General features: G+C 43.0%; 1 protein-coding gene across 10 annotated transcripts in view; it reads left to right on the forward strand.

The window, feature by feature from the left end:
* VEPH1 (ventricular zone expressed PH domain containing 1) overlaps nucleotides 1–22,061 on the forward strand; it is a 371,196-nt gene that overhangs the window by 255,863 nt on the left and 93,272 nt on the right. For all 10 annotated transcript variants that reach the window (XR_003858578.1, XR_003858581.1, XR_003858577.1 and 7 more), the window contains one exon: nucleotides 7,327–7,461. Coding sequence is in view for 5 of the 10 variants with exons in the window: in XM_029615395.1 (XP_029471255.1) it covers nucleotides 7,327–7,461 (135 nt within the window). In the remaining 5 variants the exon portion in view is untranslated. The remainder of the gene's footprint in view (nucleotides 1–7,326; nucleotides 7,462–22,061) is intronic.

Raw genomic sequence — 22,061 nt, forward strand, 5'->3', positions numbered from 1 at the left:
TTAGGAAATCCGCCTTGCAGTGAAAAATACTGAAGGTTTACTTGAATGTTTTCTCCATTCCACTAAATTTTCTCCATTCCACTAAATAAAAGGAAAATGCCTGTGGTTAACAAGAATGAAAAACAGAAAAGAACGTTTTGTTGAGCAACTTGAATGTTAGATTTGCTATATCATGTTTCCAAATATACTTTCAAAGAGCACTACGACAAGCTCGTGGAAATTTCAAAAGTTTAAGAAGCAGAAAAACGGATTGGCCTAGTGGTAAAACGGTCCCTGGTTCAGTCCTCCAGCTGAGTCCCTGGGTCAGCCGAGGCTCAGAATGCCACCGAGGCCCCCCTCCCCCCGGGAGGAAAGGAGTCCTGGTCGCCAGTCCAGGGTGACACCTAGTGGCCAGATTCAGAATTCCGTGTCCCTGCAGTGATCAAGCTAGGTATGCTAGACAGGGAGGAGGGAAGTGTTATAAAATAGAGGGAATATTCCCAGGTGGTTTCACTTAAGACTCATGGTGCCAGGATTCCAGTTGGGTCTAAAAAAAAAAAGCAAAATAATGCATAATATTAGAGGTCTTAAGTACAAGCACAGGCTCGTTATCTTAAATCTATGTTATGCTTTAAATTCTCTTCACAGTTTCTTCTAGCGTCAGCTGGCACGGCTCGGTACCTGAGAAAAGAGAACCAAGTGACAATTAGTAGATAGAAGGTGCATTTGAGGATCCCCCAGGGCTTATGATTTTCAGGGATCTTTATTTTGCAAGGCTGGGAGCCCATCCAGGGGCACTGAGCTGCCAGCAGCGTCGGCTTCCTGCGGATGAATCCAAACACCTTGGAAACCACGGCATTGCCACGGCTACCGGCAACGAAAAAGAAGTCAGTGGCGGCCCCGGCCTTGCAAAATAAACATCCCCAAAGATCCTGACCCCTAAATATCCAGTACCAGGTCTGTGTGAGATCCCTAATGACTTTTTGCTTTAAGAAGTATATATTTACGTGTGTACATGGAAATTAACGTTTGAATGCACTTTTGCTTTTGATTCAGTATTATCTACATTCTTACATATTTACTTGTTTGCATTTTGTTATCTAATCTGTTACCTGCCATTCTGTCTCATTTCTGTTTTTTTTTTACTTTTCATTTAAATATTGAGCAAAGAGAGCAATCTTGTTACGTCACATAGCTTTACAGAAATGTATAAAGAACAGCAAGATTCAGATTACACATAACATTGCATGTCACTGTTTTTCAACTATTCCTAATTCTTTATTGCTAATTAGATCTGGCGAGTCTGCCTTTTTTTTTTTTTCTCTGATGCCCCTCGTTTCTTCCAATCAGTTTTCAAAGTTTCATTGACTTGAGAGGGTGGCACTTTCAGTCCCTGGGAGCCTGATTTATTAAGTCCTCCTCCCCCTCCCTTGTGTGTGTGTGTGTGTGTGTGTGTGTGTGTGTGTGTGTGTGTGTGGGGGGGGTGGGGGGGGGAGGCAACCATAGTAAACCTGGCCCTTAAGAGGTTAGAGAGAATACCAGCCAGTCTCCAAATAATTCACAGCTGCTCTTGTCCTTTTTATTTATTCATCTGTAACCTTTTCACTCCCCTCTGTTACACGTTCTTTTTCCTCTTCATTATGTCCTCCTTGCTTCCGTGCTGGCCCTGTTTAAAAACCAACAAAACTCTGGTAACTTAATGCCCACCTCACTGCCTGCACCTCGGGTTTCTCTTTCCTGCTTTGGCGTGTAAACTGCATGGAGCTAACAGTCTTCAGTTTCATATCCTTTTAGGCCTGGCCCTGGGTCAGGATCTTGCTCCGCGGTTTACTCTGCAGCACATTTACTCTGTATCTCAATGACTTCAAAATAACAAAGTTTTTGTTTCTTTCCTGCTGAAAGTCCTGAATTTAAGTCCGACGCCATCAAAGCACTGACGATTCCCTACTTCAGTTGCAGTGCAATACATTAGGAGCACACGGTTTCTTTTAAGGTTTCTTTCTTTGATAAATCATTAAGCGAGACCTATAGTAAAATAACATTAATATTCTGCATTTATTTTATTTTATTTATTTATATTTACTGTTTGATATTGAAAATGTCAATAAAAATAATTATTTTAAAAAACACAGCTTTAATGCTCGCTGTAAATATCTATTCTTTTTCTTGCTTAAGATAGAATCGTAACCTTATTTTAAAGTAGTTCTTTGCTAAATTTTGTAATAAAAACTGAAGGACTTTTATGTGCTTTCCCTCCATAATAGATTATTTAAGTGTTGAAGCTCAGTTTTAAGGGGAACTATTATATTATTACAAAAGAAAGGGCAGTACAAATTTTGAAATAAAACAGGGATTGGACAACTGTGTTTACCCCTACAGACATTGGATCAAGATAATAACTGGATACCACAGTGAGCCAGTCATAGCAAACTGTAGCTGATAGTTTTTTTTTGTTTTGTTTTGTATTTTATTACCATACTGGGTCAGACTAAAAGTCCTTCAAGCCCAGTATCCTGTTTCCAACAGTGGCTAATCCAGGTCACAAGTAATTGTCAAGATCCTAAGGGGTTGATAGATTCCATGCTGCTTATCCCAGGGATAAGCAGTGGATTTCCCCAAGGCCACTTTAATAATGGTTAATGGACTTTTCCTCCAGGAACTTGTCTAAACCTTTTTTAAACACAGCTACACTAACAGCTTTCACCACATCCTCTGGCAACAAATTCCAAAGAATAATTTTGCATTGAGTAAAAAAAATGTTCTTTTATTAATTTTAAATGTATCACCTAGTAACTTCATTGTGTATCCCTTAGTCTTTGTTTACTCTTTCAAAAAGTACAATCGATTCACGTTTATTTGTTCCTCTCCACTCATCATTTTATATATCTCTATCATATCTCCCGTCAGCCATCGCTTCACCAAGCCAAAGAGTCCTAATCTTCCTCATAGGGAAATCATTCCATCCCCTTTATCATTTTGGTTGCCCTTCTCTGTACCATTTCTAATTCTGCTGTATCTTTTTTGAGATGTGGTGACCAGAACTACACACAATACTAAAGATGAGGTCGGTGGAGTGATACAGAGGCATGGTAGTCTCTGTTTTATTCTCCGTTCCTTTCCTAATAATTCCTAGTATTCTAGTTGCTTTCTTGGCTGCTCAGTGATGATGCCTAGATCCTTTTCCTGGAGACTCTTAATGTGGAACTTTGCATTTTGTAGCTATAATTTGGGTTACTCTTCCCTAAGTGCATCACTTTGCACTTGTCCACATTAAATTTCATTTTCCATTTGCATGCCCAGCCTCCCAATTTTGCAAGATCCTCTTGCAATTTCTCACAATCCTCTTGTGATTTAACAACTTTGAATAATTTTGTGTCATCTGTAAATTTGATCACCTCACTCGTTCTCATTTCTGAGTGCCCCCAGAACACTCCAGTATTCACCTTTCTCACTGAGAAAATTGACCATTCAGCCCTACTCTCTGTTTTCTATCTTTTAACCAGTTCCCAATCCACAATAGGACACAATAAGTTCATGGAAGGATTGCGAAATTGCCTAGTAGAGTACCTGCAAATATCTACATATTTTGAATCTCTTCTATTTCTCTCACCTTCTTATCCCTCGTTTATATGCTGTTTCTCCTCTCCATTATATGGCATCAGTATTACATGTACTATCCCTTCCATGCAGACTATGCTTGAAACCAATCAGGATTCAATAGTCTGATACCTTTCACATTCCTTAGGTTTCTCTCTCTCTTCTTTTGGCAGGCAAATTAAAAAAAAATAATAATAATAATTAAGCATTGTTCACATTTACTAAGGATACTCTACTCTATAACTTAGGCATGGATCTTTTTTTTAGGCTATACCTCCCACTTTGCTGTGAGAATTATCTGAAATGTACCTTTCCAACCTAAGCAGAGTTAGCCAAGTTTTATAAATTTCTGTAGAAAGAGGATGAGAATTGTGGTGGGATCCAGGGTAATTTATCATTTGTCCTACGTCTTGCATTGTAACACTTTTTCTGAAGCCTTGTGCCTTGTTTCCACACGAATTTCCTATTTCTCCACTCCATTTCTTTCTTTTCTTGTATCTTTTCCTTCGATTTCTCCTCTTTCCCAGAATGCATTAGCTCCTGTTCCAATTCAAATTCTCCACCTTAGAACCAAGAGCCTTAACTTTAACCAGCCTTGCCTTCCTGGATCTCTCTTGCTGTGCCTTAACTCATTTTACAAGAACTGATTATGGACAGAACGGAGGAGCAAAGGTTTACGAATGGTGACTGAATGGTCAGCAACATGACTTTGAAGCCATAGCAATGGTGTGACCACTCACATGTTTCAAACTTGTGGTAATTGAACTATATATCTGTGTAGGCACATGCTAAAATTTCTACAGACAGAATGTAAGTTTGATGATTGCATCCAGGGTGCATCGGAACACATTTTTGGTTGGGGGAGGCCATGCAAATGGAACCCAACTCCACCCTGAATTCCACTATCTCCGCCCCCAATTATCATTCTCTTACATACATTGGGTCTTGGGAGGAAGGAGGGTAATAATAATAATAATAATGATTCCAAAATGTGGAATACCCTACCTAAATTCTTATGAATTCAACACGACCTAAAAACATTCAAAAAGGACTTAAAAACAATATTATTCCGCAAGTTCCTCTCTGACTTTCAACCATCTAATCATACTTTCAACTGAACCCCCCACTTGCTTACCCTTTTTTTTCACCCTTTTTCCCCTATTCCTACTTCCCCTTCCCCTCTAACCAAATTTTTATCTCATTCTGGACTTGATATCCATTTGCTAACACTGTTCAATGGTTCAAATGTCTATATATTACTACACATTTGTTAAGAATCTGTTTACTGTTCTCACTAATACTCAGTTACAAGATATTGTTCACTTTTGTAAACCATTATGATGGCTAAACCGAATAATGGTATATAAAACTCATCAAATAAATAAATAATAGGGAGATCACAGAGGAAGGAATTGAAGAAAGAATCTTAGGCAGGAGACGTAGACAGATAAGGGATGGAGGAGGACAGAGGGGGGTGAGGATGGGGGATTCAGGGAGGAGGGGAGAAAAGAGGTGTCATCAGTGGGATGGAGGTGGAAGGATCAGGGATGGGAAGTTGGGAAGCAAGATAGTATTGGGGATGGGGTGAAAGAGAAGGAGGAAGGAGCAAGGACTAAGGATGGAGTTGTTATGGGTTCAGACCGTGCACACTGGTATCCTGCCCAGGGGCTCTGACCTGGGGGGCTAATCTTATATAAACACACACAATTACTGGGATTATACCTTGGGGCTTGAACCCAGGAACTTATCCCCTACACAGAGAGCCACATACAAACTTTGATCACTGTTCCAGGTAAGAAAATAAGTTTATTTGAGCAATAGGAGGATAGAACAAATAAAATCAGATCATATAGAAGAAGTAATGGTAGATAATAACATTTGCTACATAGATATAAAAAGTTTACATTTCCAAAGGATCAGCCTGTGCTATCACATCGAGGGCTCTCTCTCTCTCTCCTCCCTCTCTTTCTCGCTGTCTCTCCTTAAACACTACAAACGCTTGTGGAAGCAGCAATGTTCCCTCCCTGAGTTCTTATCAGGAGTGGAGAAGAAGGAGGAGGGAAAATTGGGATGGGGTGGAGAAGGAAGGAAGCCACAGGGCCCCCCCCCCCCCTCAGTCACATCCCTGTCCCACTCTTTCCCTTATTCCCCCTACCAATGCTCCTTTGATCCCTCTTCCTCTTTCCCTTCATTCATTCTGATTCACTCCCTCCCCCGCCCCATGAACCTCTCACCCAGGTTCACTCCTGCCCCATCTCGTCTCTCTCCCTCTCCCTGCTGGGATCCCCAGTTCATTCCATCCCTCCCTTCCCCCAATCACCACATCATTCTGTCCCTCCCTCTCTCCTGATCCCTGGTGGGTTCAGCCCCCCTCCCCCCATGTTACTGAGTCACTCCCTCTATGAGCCCCCCAGATCCCCTCACTCACCACTGATTAATTTAAACTGGAGGAAGAGTTTTGTAGTGCCTCCTCCTCCTCCTCCTCCTTCTCCCTTTGATACCATTCAAAGTGCATCACTGAGGCTTGGCAGAGGTGGAGGAGGGGATGCCACAGAGCTCCTAGCTCCTCCTCCTCCTGTTTAGCTTAATCAGTGGGGATCTGGGTTAGGTGGGTGGGAAGGGGCGATCAGCAAGTCTCGTTGCACTGCCACCAAGGTCCCTCTCCCATGAAAATCTGGTAAGTGGGAGGGGGAGGAGTCGACCACCTTTTTTGGGAGGGACCCCTGTGGCCCCCCTCTTCTGACGCCTATGTTTGCAGCCCCCTCACTGATGCTGAATGGTAGCAATTCCTGCAGCAAAACATCGTGCAGACAGTGGATCTGATTTATCACATGTTGTTTCTCTTGAAATGCAAAGTGGGAGAAAACCTTTCATGAATCAGACCCAGTTTTGCTCCTTATGGGGCTGAGCGCACTGTATAACCCGCAGTTGGATGCGGGTTGTATAGGCGCTAATTAATCCCCTTATGCAACCCAAGTCCAACACAGAGTGAGTCTAATAGCGCTAATCACATGCAAATGCCTGTGACTGAGGCTATTAGAATTCACTCCTGATGCAAAAAAAAAAAACCAAATGTGCATCTAGGACGTACATTTAGTGATAGAAATTAATGCCTGCCTGGAGCAGGCGTTAATTGCTGAGTGCTCCTTAAACCAGTACTGAAAAGCAGAAAAAACTGCTTTTCTGTACTGCCTCCTACTTAATCTCATTGCGATATTAAGTAGGAGGAAAAAGTAAACAAATTTTAAACAAAAAAAAAAAAAGTTAAAAAAAAGTGCCAGCAGTCGGGCGCAGGAAACGGAGGCTCAGTTGAGAAGCGTCCGTTTCCTGAACCCCCTGGCTGTGCAGTGTTTAGGAAAACCAGCGCCGATTAAACTCAGCATTGATTTTCCTAACCGGCGGAGGGCCAATGCATTCGGGCTCTCCTTGCTAACGCAACCCCTAATTTAAATACTGCATGGCGCCCCCCAGGGGGGCGGGTTAAGAAAGCAGGCGCTGACTGTTCAGCGCCCGCTTTCTGCGCCAAAGTATTGAATCGACCCCTATGTCTTTCCAATTCAATTAGATCATTTTAATTACCTAGAAGCTGATGACGCAATCATCACAATACTAGTTTTGCCTTTTTTTCTTAATATAATTAAAACCGGTGTTCCTTCCCTATAGTATTGGAATGGCTGAATACTGAAAATAAGCTGCTTAAATGGCATTCATTAAAAATGTTTGAGCTATCTTGTTAATATTTCCCTCCAGAGCCTGTTTCCTGCACCTTTGTCTGTACAGAGCAAACCCTTGCAAGTTCTTAAAGTACTCTGGGAGAAGACCCAGCTGAAAGGAGCACACAGCTTTGAAACGGCAATGATTCAGTCTACATTTCCTCAAAAGAAGGTAAGCATTTCCTTTGTAGTAAACCACCTCATTTTCGGCTGAATTTTAAAACGTCCATGCGTTCAAATGTCGGTACTTATGCACGTGACTGGACCTCGTGCGCACCACACACATTTTCAAAAGGGCCTCGCCACGCACATAAGTGCCAATACGCGTACAATTGCCGGGCCCTGAAAAAGGGGCGGGCTGGGGGTGTGGTCTGGGAGGGGCGGGGCGGAGGCCAGCTGGGACAATGGCCATTAGCTGCTCCAGAGGAGCAGTAAGTAGTAAAACAAAAAAAACTGTAAGTCGATAGGAAGGGTTTAGAGGGTGGGGAGGAGAAGGGAAGAGGGAGGATAGGAAAATTCCCTCCCAGTCCGCTTCTTAATTGGAGCGGATTGGGAGGGAATGGGGGAAGGCCCGATTTGCGTCGCCATAGTTAGCTTACTAAAATTCCCCCTCCTGTGCGTGCCGCCCGCACATGCACGTGGCCCGCGGATTTTATAACATGCGCACGCCGGCATGCGCATATTATAAAATCCGCGTGTCTATGTGCATGCGCCGGGAACTGTGTGCACATGAACGCGCTTGTGCACCTTTTTAAAATCCATCCCTTTGGTTTGTAACTCTCATAAACTAGTCGTCATTAAGTTATAACTAGTCTAGTAAAATGGTATCGTCCATGAATTCATTTCTATGTACTGTGTCTGAGCAAATTAACATGGCAACCATGATGCTCTGTTATCTGGCCATTAAGACTATGCTTACTGAACCAGCTAATGATAGGAAATGTAAACATTTCAACAAGTAATTCTAATAAAATATCTAAGATTTTAAAAAAAATAAATCTTAACTGGGACAATTATCAAAGTTAGCATTGGGACAAAGAGTGTGAAGAAGCAGAGCCATGAGGAGTATGTGGTGAAGGCCACCCTGACTCAAATAGGAGCCACAGCATATTAAACTAACTAGTTGACTGGGAGGGCTATGTTCCAGAAGATCATCCCTGGGAACAGGAGGAAAATGTGCACGTCATGTGTGATGCTCCCTCATCAGCATCCAGAGCTCACTTCTTGGAGTTGGGGGAGGGGGGGGGGGAAGAGGGTGATGGTAAGATTGCCTGTCTGCCAGCAAAGCTTGAACCAGGGGGCTGCCTGGGAAGTCCAGGAAGTAGAACAGCACCTTAACAGCTATGCTACACAGACGCCCAGGATCCCAGGAAACATTAGGCGGTTACCTGAAACAAAGAACCATACTTCAAAGAGCGGATTAGTCCAGGGACCAGTCTTAGGGCAGGCTGGGAAACAGGATGTATTCCCAGCAGCCTGAACGCTGCCATTCCGGTCCTTGCATTTAACTCTGGCTCATCACTGGGACCCCAGAGACCCTACTTTCATTGAGTACCCCTGTGACAAATGACCTTGCCTGCTCTCATCAGGGATGAATACATCAGACTGCTGACCCCTGTGTGGTCCAGATCAAAAGACTATCTTGTATGTATAAGGATACAGCCTAGATAACTGAATGCTTTGCTGCAAAGTCCACAGGTACTTTTTCTCACTGGTCCTTGCACTAATTTTCAAATTCATATACTCATATACTTTCACTTTAAAAATTGATATGGGACAAAGTAACATAGCCTTATAGTTATTATTTGTGGTTACATTGTTAAAAACAGGAATTATTGATTATTTTGCTAAGTGAATTGTCCCTATACATTTATTGTATCTTGTTAAAATAGTATTAAACACTAATAAAAATACTTGTATTACTTATATATTTTTACGTTTTACCAGCTTTACAATTCCCATCACTCCCTCACAGATCCCCTGGGTGTATCCCATGCATTCTTCAATTCAGATTCCATTTTGCTCTCCACCACCTCTGCTGGGAGGCCGTTCCAATCATCCGCTAACCTCTGTAAAGAAATATTTCCTAAGATTATTCCTGAGTCTACTCCCTTTCACTCTCATCCCATGACCCCTCGTTCTAGAGCATCCTTTCTGTCGAAAAAGGCTCACCTCCTAGGCATGAAAATCTTTCAGATATTTAAATGTCTCTAATTATTTCTCCCCATCTCGCCTTTCCTCTAGGGTACGCATGTTTAGATCTTTGGTCAGACAGCTGACCATTTTAGTAGCCATCGTCTGGCCCGACTCCAACCAGATTATATCCTTTTCAAAGTGTGGTTTCTAGAATTGTATACAATATTCCGAATGAAGTCTCACCAGGGACCTATACAAAGGCAATATCACCTCCCTTTTTCTGCTGACCATTCTTCTCCCTATGCAGCCAAGCATATTTCTGGCTTTTGCCATTGTTTTATCCATCTATTTTGCCACCTTAAGATCATCAGATAGAATCACTCACAAATCCCACTCTTTTGCCGTGCTTAGAAGAATTTCACCCCAAATACTGTATCTCTCCTGGGGTTTTTACAACCTAAATGCTTAACTCTGTATTTTGTAGCATTAAATGTTAGCTGCCAGACTCTAGACCATTCCTTGAGTTTTGCTAGATCCTTCCTTGTATTTTCCACTCCTCGCTGGCTTTCTACTCTGTTGTAGATGTTGATAACATCGGCAAAAAGTCAAACCTTTCCCAACTCTAAAGAAACATTGAAAAGGTTAGCCAGAGGAGCTGCCAGAACTTCTCTTAGTACCCTGGGATGTATCTCATCCGGCCCTATTGCCTTATCTACTTTCAAGTTTAGCTAACTCTTCATAAACAGACTTTTATGAAAATCGAATGAAGTTTACCTCACTTCTAATCTTATTTCTATTCATTTTATACTGTCCTGCTCCTCGACTTCCACAGTGAACACTGAACACATATTTGTTAAGCAATTTTGCTTTTTCTTCATCAGCCTCTACATATTCTTCCTGAGTCTCACACTGCCACATTTACACTTCCTTCTATCTTTAGCATATCTAACAAAAGTCTTGCCACCCCATTTTACTGTGTTTGCTATTTTTCTTCCGTTTGAATCTTTGCATTCCTGACTATTTTCCCAGCTTCTCTTAGCTTTTCCAGATATTGTTGCCTGTCTTTCTCTTTCAGTGATCTCGTCTAGTTTATGAACACTAACCTTTTCTCTCTTAACATTTCAGCTGCTACTTAAGAAAACCATAATGGCCTCTTTTTCCTCTTACCTTTATTTACTTTCCTAACAAAATGGTTAATTGCCCTTATATCTCCTTTTAATTTTGCCCACTGGTCTACTACTTTCCCTAGATTTTCTCATCCAGCTAACAACTGAGTTACTTCCCCATTTTAACAAAGTTAGTTTTCCTGAAGTCTAGGACTCTCACCTTGGAATGAATCTTCATCTCCGGCGCTTTAATACTGAACCACACCATACAGTGATCATTGGATCCCAGATGATTGTCTACTGCAACATCAGAGATGCTGTCCCCTTTGGTAAACACTGCGTCCAGTGTTGCTCCCTGCAGAGAATCCAGGATCTCTCTCATTCAAAAAGACGCTGCAGCCAGGATGTCCCAATCAATATGCAGCAGATTGAAATCCCCTAGCAATGGCACCTCCCCTTTCATAGCAATTTTGTGAATATCCTTTATTAAATCTCTGTCCATCTCCTCTGTGATGGAGGTCTGTATATTTATTTATTTATTTAGCATTTTTATATACCGACGTTCTCGATACAAATATCAAATCAGGTCGGTTTACATAAAACAAAACAATCGCGGTGAGGCGTTACAATAAACGGAGTTTCAGAACATGAGAATAAATATTAAATAAACAACAGTGACTCATCAAATGACATCAAATATTACACCAATATAAATAGAAATTCCATTCCTTCTTTCCAAATCAACCTACAGTGATTCCTCCTTATCTCTTTAGCCCTGTATTTCCGTTGCTTAAATATTATATTTTTTTTATATGCTGACATGCTTCCTCCCTTCCTTCCTATCCAGACCTTCTTGAATAGATTGTAGCCCAGTGTAACTATATCCCAGTCATGGTTTACCATGTACCATGTCTCTATGACAACTACTACATCAAAGTCCACTTCTTCCATGACTGCCTCTAGATCTGAGACTTTATTTTCCATATTATAAGCATTAGTGTACATATCTTTCCAGATGTTGCCCTTTTATCCCCGTTTTGTACTTACCTTAGGTGATAATTTGCAAAGGAATTATGCACATAAATGTAATGTTTATTTATTTATTTAAAAACTTTTCTATACCGTTGCTAAGTTATATACCATCTCAATGGTTTACAAATAGGCACATAGACTAAGGTAAGTAAATGTAGGATATCGTACATTCTAACAGCAATCAAAGCAATTTTCAAAAGCCCATTTACACTCTTAAAGTGCACTTAAGCTTGTAAACCTATTGACCATTCAATGGCATATATTGTAGCAATTTTCAAAAGCTGACTTACATGTGTAAAGTCATTTACACATGTAAAACCCAGTTTTAAGCATGGAAATCCTTTTGAAAATTACCCCCTCTTAGTTTTGCTCACCCATCCCTGATGAACCTAGTTTAAAGCCCTCCTCAGTAGGCCATTTTGTGTTGGAAGATGCTAACCCCCTACTTAGACATGTGGACCCTATCTGCTCGGCAGTCCTTGAAACATCATCCCATGATCCAGGAAGCTGAAACGTTGTCATCGATACCATCTATGCAGCCATTCATTTGCTTCCCTGCTTGGGCCTTTATCCTTGAGTGGGAGGATGAAAGAGTACCACCTGTGCCCCTATCTGCTTTACCCTCTCTCCCAAAGCCATGAGGTTCTTTTTGACATGATCTGTGTGGTACCTAGCAGTATCATTTATGCCAACATGGATGAGCAACATCAGAGAGTAGTTAGTAGGCTTGAGGATTTTTGTCAATTTCTCCTTTCTTGGATTTTGGCACCTGGCAGAAAGCACACCTCCCAGGACAACATGTCTGTTGGCAGATGAATGCCTCTGTGCTTATCAGAAGTGAGTCACTAACTACCACTACCCTCTGCCTCCTCAGTGCAGTGGTTGTTGAGCCCGCAGTTTTGTGGTTTGCATGTTTCAGTTCCTCCTCATCCTGGGATAGCTCCTCCTCCTCCTCTGCTTCCATGGCTGCATACTGCTTATTCAACTTGAGGGAAATCAGAGTCATGGTATGTAGGGTCTTTTAGCTGTAGTAATCTGGGTCCAGTCATTTGCTCCTACTTTTTCTGTGAATACGTTTTGCACGGGGAATAATGGGCATAGATTTGAAAATGCAATCTATGCATGCTATTTCCCTCCCCTCAACCTAAGCACACTGATAGGAATGCCGCCTCCTAAGTTGGCTATAAGTATCCTGCACCTATTTTTAGCCAGATAAAGGAAGGGTTCACATTTTTCCAACTGCCCTTTTACCTGCGTAAATTTGTGCTTTCCTGGATCAATGAATTTTGAAAACTGCCTTCTCTCTTTTATGCTCTGCATTAGTATGGACATTTAAATGTTGCTCCTATTCTGTCTTAGAGGCCATTACACTATAGTATGCTGAATTTCACGGAAGTTCATTTGCTATTTAGTAAACAGCATGTGCTAGTTTGCTATTGGGCATGATATGCAAATGAGCCCAGTAGCAAAATAGCATACCTAGTTTTTCCACAGACTTTATTGCCAAAAGTTTAGTTGCTTTTAATTTTTATGAACTCGTGTTTTTGTGCATAGTTTAACTGTTTGTCCGCAGCAAATGAGCTGCTTTGCATATTGTTGCATCGCAGCCTCTCATTCGCTTTGAATTTGCAAAAAATATACAAAAGATAACATTTTTGTGCTAAAATAGCTATGTACGGAAAAAAATGTACTTTGCAAGCTAAATAGGCCTTTAGTGTGCATCATCCCATTTAATTTATGTATTTATTTGAGTCAATCAAGAAAAACCACAGTTTCTAAATTTCAAGTGAACATGTGAAATGCCGCATTTTCTCATGTTCACTTGAAATTTAGAAACTGTATTTTCCTTGATTTCCTCAAATAAATAAATACATACATTTATTCAGAATTACAGAACAGTTTATGCTGTGCCACACATTCCTCTTTCTCAATATTTCCTAGCCCTACAGGTATGGACACTTTTCACCTTCATCTAGTCTGATTTCTTTCTCCATATTGTTGCAAGCGTGGACCCTTGGACTAAGGTGAGATTGGCGCTACCTGCAGGGAGGAGCCCTGCAGGTCCTCACCGTCGGCAGGCGGAGCTGACTGGAGCAGAGGCCCAACAGAAACTTCACCAATACCTGCCCTTGTTCCCCTCAGGTTGAGCCCTTGGGTGCCAGGGCCAGCTGGACAAGCGCAGGCCTCTGTGCAGGGAAGAATCCTTCACAGAAGTAGTAGGCCAGCAAGATGACAAGGCCAGTCCTAGCAGAGGTTGGGGCAGGCAGCAGACAGAAGAGATGAGAACAAGCCGAAGTCAGGGCAGACAGCAAACCAGCAAGGTCAAAGGAGGTCCAAGGTCAATCCGAGGACGAAGACGAAGCCGATATCCAAGCCAAGGTCAATCCGAGGAGTCAATCCAGAGAGAAGAAGGCAAGGCGAAACAGCAAGGAGGAAACAAAGACAGAGGAACTCAGAGGAAGCAGGGACAGGAACCAGGAACTGAAGACAAGGCACAGGAACACAAGCAGGAACCAGGAACAACATGATGAACAGCTACTTCGAGGAGTTCAACCTTTGCTAAGGCAAGGCTGGAATTTCTGAGGAGCCTTGTATAGGCCAGAGCTGCTGATGACATCAGGAAGGGCCACAGGGCTTTTCCGCCGCGGGCGCTTTAACTATCCAAGGGAGGTGCGAGCGCCTAAAGACATTAGGTGCAGGGAGATAGCGGCAGCGGCATCCAGATTGCAGAAGATGGGCAGTGGTGACGTCCGGCTGCGCACAGTGAGCTGGCAGAAGACTTTGTGCCGCGAGTGAGCGGCGGCAAAACTCTGCGGCATCGGCAGCAGGAGCGCGGTTCAGGAAGTGACTGCGACGGGCCACGGGAATAGCCCACAGTCCACCGAGTGTAACACACATCCTTTCTTTTCCATTTAAATTCCACCGTATTATACTTCTCACTCCATTCAGTGTCTGTAACCAGTCTTTAAACCGAATACTATTATAATTTTCCATTGTATGCTCAGACAATGCAAAACAATGTTTCTTATATGCATTCAAGTCAGTTGACGCTGTTTAGATCAGAACACAAGCTGTTTATAGCTTGCAAAGATGTTTTATTAAAATAAGTATCAGGCAGAGAATTTTAGTAACTTAAATACTTTAATGAACTTTGTTTCACTGACACATATATATTTGAATAGGCCTAATCCTAAATATTTTAACTTAGTAAAGACAAATATGGTTTATTTACTGTAAAATTGGAATGTGACTAGAAGAAACTACTGATGAAGGAGCCAAAATGTTCTACTTTCTTAGAAAATAAGACACCCCCCTCCCCCCCCCCCCCCCCAAGGCCCTATTGTCTTGAAAGGAGATATGCCAATACTATCCATCAAAATGTAGACTCTGTGGCATTTTGTTTCCCAAGTGGTTTGACTGGATCTTGCTTTTTATCATCATCAAAACGTAATTACTTTAAAAAAAAAAAAAATCTCTCATGGACTGTTTTGGATATGGGACATCAGAGAATTCTACACTTTAAGCCATGGGACTAGCTGTACAGTTTTACACGATTTAGAATACAATTGCACAATATAAGCTTTTGTACTGTTCACTTCAAAATATTCAACCATATAAGGAAGTCAAATGGAGAGAACATGTTTGTATTATTCCACTGCAGTGACCCTGTGAAATTCATTGTACGTTTTCCTCAGAGAGGTATTATTCCGATTTTTCTTCATCTCCTTTACCTTATCTTCTTCCAACTGTAAAGGGGCGATTTAAAGTAAGTCTGAGTAGCTGTAAAGTATGTGGGCGCTTTTAGCACACGTAGCATACCAAGGCTAATTTCTCTTTGAAAATTAGGTTAGAGTATATGCGCTAAAAGCGCCCACATGCTTTCAGCCTGCTAGATTGTGCAGGCGCCTGAGGGGGTAAAATAGCGCACATCCTGTTGAAAAATGCCATGCATGCATGCCGTTTTCCTCCCCTGGTCAACACGTAGCCCATTAATGCCTCCTCACTATCTGGCTAAAAGCGCAAATATTGTGAAACCCTGCCATGTGCATTTAGCTAGACTGGGGAGGATAATTATCTTATAGCGTGGGAGGAGAAACTTGTATATTTTTCTTTTTTTACTTTTTATTTTGGGAACAAAACACCCCAGTATATACGAGAGAGAAGCAGGGCTGGAGAACTAGGCTGGGATGCCAGAGGTGTACCACAAAAGAACAAGGCAAAGAACCAGAAAAGAGGTAGGGTAGAAAGAACCAAGAAAGAGACAAAACAGTCCGGTATAATTAAATAACAAAAAAAGAAGCAGGGTGGAATAACTAGGCTGGGATCCAAGCAGCAAACATCACAAAGACATCAAAACCCTTAACGTATAATGTCAGGGGCATGACAGCTAGGTGTAGTGGCAACAAACCCCAAGGTGGTACATCAGGGATCTGGCAGCATCAGGGGCATGGATGGCAGCAAGCCAGAGTGACAGCAGGACCACCAAGGTGTGTAGTGTCAGGGGCATGGTAGCTAGGCAGAGAAGGCCTCCAAATGCTTTCAATCATCTTGCCACTCACATGGAAATTCAGGAAAACCCAGCAAAGGCAGATTGATTTTAAAAAAGACAAGCTTTTCCATCAAATCTGACACCAGCCTTGCATGATGAGGGCTCACAGTGTTCTTTGCCATTAAGAAGATACATTTGCTGGGCACACTGGTTAGTCAGCAGAAAAGATAATGCTGAGCCATGTTGGCCAGGTCAGGCTAGACCATGGACATGTGTCCATTCTGCCAATTAATCTGTGTCCATATCCTCAATGGGTTTTGTTAGAATGCATGTCACAGAAATTTCTGCTGGGGTTTTCTTTGTTGGACTAGGGCAAGGATCTCTGTTACCAGCTCCTTTAGCAATAGCTTGTGTCAGGAAAAATAATTCTGTGGGGGCAACATGACTTTGGTATACTGAGGTGGAGCAAGAAGTGGTAGTTGACAGGGTGCTGCTTGTGCTCATACTACTTTCTGGGATGTCCACGTTTTCCTGTACTATGTCTCCACTTTGCCTCTGCCACGCATATTCATGTGCCCTAGCTACCAGTATCTCCTTCATGTACGTGAGATGCTGGAACCGGAGGACAAGATTTCCAGTCACCCGTAGATCATAAAGTGTGGAAAGCGTGCAAATTTTGTTTTCTGTCAGAAGTTGCAAGGAGTCTACAAATTGCTTCCATTCTCTCTTGCTCTCAGAAGCCCTCTATCTTTTCCTCCAGAATATTTACTATGGGGATTACCCCACCCAAGGTGGTGCTTCTGACATTCAGATCTTCCAGGGCATCCTTGAAGGGCTTCAGGATTTGTAACATTTGTATTATCACTATCCAATTATGATGCCCCAGGGAGCGATCCATGCCTATGTCTTTTTCCAGAGACAGATCATGAAGGGGTGTCTGCTGCTCCACTAACTTCTGCAGCATGGAATTCTAGAAGGTGCCAACATCTTGAATGAGATGCTTAAGAAACATCCTGAATTCTTCTTGCTTCTTACAGAGAAGCTGCCCATCCATCACACTACGATAAAAATGCTCCGCTATTTTCCTGCACTCTCTAATAGGTCTGCCAGGTGCAGGAAGTGTGCAAATCAATAGATTCCCTGATATCCCCCATTTTCCACTGCCCTTATCATATTTTTCACACTGGCTGTCACAGAAAACTTGTATGAAGACCCCTGCCTCTCTAGTCAAGCTGCCAGCTCTCCAGCATCTTTCTTATGGCTGTTAGAATATTGCATAAGTGTCAAACCAGCAGCCAGGGCTGGTCTCTGGGCCACTCTGAAAGGCCCTTTCAGACCACAGGTATGGGTAAGCTCCTGTGCCCCGATGTGACTGACCCAACCCAGGGCAGGCCATGGTCCATGTCACTGGCAGATAAGTGTATCCAGGCACAGGCTAGGTGATGGCAAGGATCCACTGAAGACCAGAACCAAGACTGCAGCTACACCAAACTGGAACTGAAGACTGAAGTGGAGCCAAGCTGGAGATACGGAACCGGGATCAAGGCTGAAGACCATCGCAGACTGAAAACAGAGGTCCAGATGAAGATGAGGAACCAGACAAAGACTGAAGACAATATCCAATGACGAGAAACCAGGTGACTGCTGAAGACAAGGATCCAGACGAGGACGAGGAACCAGGCAAAGACTGAAGGCAGAGATCCAAACACGATGAGGAGCCAGATAAAGACTGAAGACAAGGACCAAGTGGACACTGAAGACCAGGAGGGAGTGCAGGCTGGAACATGCTCTCCAAAGACCAGGAACAAGGAACTCAGAAACTTGGAACGCTGGAACTCTGAACAAAACTCTAAAACCAGGAGTACTTCAAAGACAATCCAGCGAAGACAGACCCAGGACAGACAAGACCACAGGAGACCTGGAACAAATCAAGACCACTGAAGACCACAGGAAACCAGGATCTCATGACCACAGAAGACCAGGACAAGAGACCAAGAGATCTTGCAGAGACTGAAGAGGCCTTTTATAGGGCAACAGGAGATGACATCATACAAGGGTGCCATGGACCTTTCCTGCCAGAGGCCCTTTAAGAGAGGCAGAGATGCACCCCCACACGCCTAAAGGACAGCACGAGGGAGGAATGTCAGTGGCGTACGGCCGCATGGATGACCAGCAGCAAATTCTAATGCCCAGTAGGGCCATGTACAAAATTGGGGGGAGGGGAGGGGTTGAAAGATTAGGGTCACAGGCCCATTTACTCTTTTTTTTTTTTTTTATCTGACATCACTATTTAACCAGATACCTTTTAAAAATATCTGGTTAAGTAGGAAGTTATCCAGTCACATAAAACTAGATAACTTTAGATCTGCCCTGAAGCAAGTCAAAATTATTGATCTATCTTACTGCCTGATACACTATGGGGTAGATTTTAAAAGCCCTGCGCATGTAAATTCTGCCGGATTTACGCGCTCAGGGCACTTGCGTGCTGGCGCACCTATTTTGCATAGGCCGCCAGTGCGCTCAAAGCCCCGGACGTGCGTAAGTCCCAGGGCTTTGCTTGGGGGTATGTCAGGGGCGCGTCGGAGGCGGCGCAGCTTTCAGGGGCGTGTCGGGGGTGGTGCAGCGTTCATGGGCGGGGCTGGGGCAGGGAGCCGGCGACGCACGCAAGTTACGCCTGCCAGAGGCAGGCATAACTCAAAGAAATAAGGTAGGGGAGGGGGATTTAGTTAGGGCTGGGGGTGGGTTAGATAGGGGAAGGGAGGGAAAGGTGGGGGGGAGGACAAAAAAAAGTTCCCTCTGAGGCCGCTCTGATTTAGGAGTGGCCTCGGAGGGACGGAGGCAGGCTGCGCGACTCGGTGCGCGCAGGCCGCCGATTTTGCGCAGCCTTGCACGCGCCGACCCCAGATTTTAAAAGATACGCGTGGCTACGCGCATATCTTTTAAAAATCCGGCGTACTTTTGTTTGCACCGGTTGTGCAAACAAAAGTACGCGCGCATATTCTTTTAAAATCTGCCCCTATGGCTTTTCTCACATTCTGTGTCTATGGGAAAATATTTTGAAGAGAAGTCCTTAGCTGGATAGATTTGAAAATCGGCTAAGTTAGCTAGATAATTTAACTTCTGCCCGGAAAGCACTTGGAACACCTCTTTTTTTATCCAGCTAAATTATAGCCGGATAATGACTTTTCCTGCTATAATTTAAATGGACAATTGTCAAAATATTTTAAATGTTGCCATTTAGATGCATGACTTGTGAGTTATCCATATTTATGACTTTGAAATTGACTTCTGTAGTTATCAATTAGTCACTGCTGCTTTCTCAGTATTTCCATAGGCTTGAATTTGCCATAGACTTGAATGGGAAACATAAACACATTAGCTGAAAATGTTTGCTAAAATTCATGGACATCCTCTATTCATTCTGGAGGTCTACAAATGAAACAAAAATGGACTCATTTGTTGTATTTTACCCATTTGTTTCAAATTAATGCACATCCCTAATAGGAAGTAATGAAAGTGTGGCAACACTCTGGCCCAACTAAAGCCAACCTTGAGCAGAAGTAAATATATTTGAGCCTAAGAGCTCCCAGGGATGAATAAAGGGTGTGTATGTATTTGGGTGAATCTGATTCTGTATGTGTGTCTGTGGTCATAAAGGAACATCTGCGGTAGCTCCTCTTGCATACTTTGTAGTTTTATTTTCAGGCCATGAGGAATATTAGGTTTTACAATAGCCGCTTTTTAAATTTTTGACTCTCTTCATTCTCCAGATACCACAGATAGTAGTGGTGAACCGAGCCCTTGGTGATATAACCATTTATAAATAAATAAACATAGCGAACAGAGTACTATGAGGTCCATATTCAAATGGTTTGTCTGGTTAAATTCAGAACTTAGCCAGATAAACCACAGGATTTTAATTTTCCACCACGCCAGCTAACGTTATTCAGTAATTTTTTAGCTAGATAAAATGTACCTGGATAAATTGTAGATATTCTAAGGGCATTCCAGGATGGGGCTAATTTTCCAGATAACTTAGCTGAATAATACCGATATTCAATGTTAACAGGGTAAGTCTGGTTGTACCACGGAGCAGTCATAAAGTTATCTAGATAGTTTGGACCAGTGATAGTGAACCTGTGCCACAACATTTTGGGTGACATACCAACACCCAACAAAATTATAGGACCCCTGTAATTCCCCCGAATAATATGTTATCTAGACCAATCATTTGACATTTTTTTATATAATACATATCATCAAACACGAAGGGACTGGTTTTTTTGTAAATAAATGAATATGTAAAGAATTGTGTCTATTTTGCTCAGGGGAGAGGGGTGGTGACACACCAGTAGAGTCAAGGTAGGAATTTTTGACATGCCGAGCCTAAAAGGTTCGCCATCAGTGACTTGGACTTTATCTAGATGTATTCAGTGGAATACATAATTGGCTGGGTTCTGTTGAATATCCAAGTAAAGATTTCTGGGAAACTACCATGCTAGCTTACATGCTCACCAGCTCTGTGAATATGGATCTCAAAGTGTGCTCATAGATAAACATACTGTATGGGGAAGATTTTCAAAGGCTACGCGTGTAACCCGAGAAAATCTGCCCCTGCGCGCCGAGCCTATTTTGCATAGGCTTGGCGGCGTGCGCAAGCCCCGGGATGCACACATGTCCCAGGGCTTGCAAAAAGGGGCGCGGCCGGCCCGGGGGCGGTGCCGGGGGTGGAACCGAGGCCTCTGGCACAACCGCCGTGCCGAGAGATGGCGTGCCGGAAGCTGGCTGGCGCGCGCAAGTTACGCCTGCCCAGAGACAGGCGTAACTTTCGAGATAAAGGTCAGGAGGGGGTTTTAGTTAGGGCTGGGGGCGGGTTAGATAGGGGAAGGTGGGGGGGGTGGAAGGAAAGTTCACTCCGGAGTCGCTCCGATTTCGGAGCAGCTTCGGAGGGAACGGGGAAAGCCATCAGGGCTCCCCTAGGGCTCGGTGCATGCAAGGTGCACAAGTGTACAACCCCTTGTGCAAGCCAATCCCAGATTTTATAACATGCACGCAGCTCCGCACGCATGTTATAAAATTGGGCATAGATTTGTTCGCGTCAGGTTGTGCGAACAAATCTACGCCCTCGCGCTGTTTTTAAAATCTGGCCCTACCTGTTTAAACAATGTTCATAGATAAATCCAAAAACGTACTTATTATTTAGATAGTTTATGATACAGTTTTTCACTTGTGCAAACAATTTCCTCTGATTTTATGCACACATTATTTACTAAGCTTTTTTCCTATAGAGACAGAGTGGGGGGAAAAGCCTAAGTAAATTGGGCTGTAAATAGTGGAAGCAAATGCTAAGTAGTTTTTCAGAGGCCAATATGAAAAAAAAGAAAATAGAATGGACAACTTGTCTGGCTAAACGTCCTGCTGAATATCCCCGATTAAAGTTATCTAACTACCTGTAGCCAGATAAGTTTACACCTAACCGGATATCTTTTGAGTATCATCAGTTAGGTCTAAAGTTATTTGGCTTCATGTGGCAGGATAACTTTAGACTTAACCGGCTCTGAATGTAACCCACGTAAGTGGCCATACTGTGTCCCCACTCCCCAAACTCTGATGAGAGCATGTTAATAAACGGGATAAAGGTCCAAGCTGGCTTCCCCTCCTCCCCTGCCCACTCCTCGGGTCAGCATAATTTTGAAATAATAGCCCTACCATCGTTCCCCTCCCAGTATTTTTCCGAATCTCTTTTTCTTCTTCAGGGATCACTGTACCAGCACTTTCTGTGTTGCTCTGACAGCTGTGCTGGAAGTGTGAGCTGTCAGCATTGCTGTGAGTAACCATGCTGGTAGTTCATGCTTCCAGTGTGGTTGTCACAGTATTGCAGAAAGCACAGGGATCACCGTATACTTGTACCACAAGCCCAGAAGAAGTAAGAGATTTGGAAAGCTCCTGGGAGGGATGGCTGGTGGCAGGGAGGCAGAGGAAGGGTCATTGTTTCAAAATGATGCTGGA

This window comes from Rhinatrema bivittatum, chromosome 9 (genome assembly GCF_901001135.1).
Source record: "Rhinatrema bivittatum chromosome 9, aRhiBiv1.1, whole genome shotgun sequence".
Classification (NCBI taxonomy): domain Eukaryota; kingdom Metazoa; phylum Chordata; class Amphibia; order Gymnophiona; family Rhinatrematidae; genus Rhinatrema; species Rhinatrema bivittatum.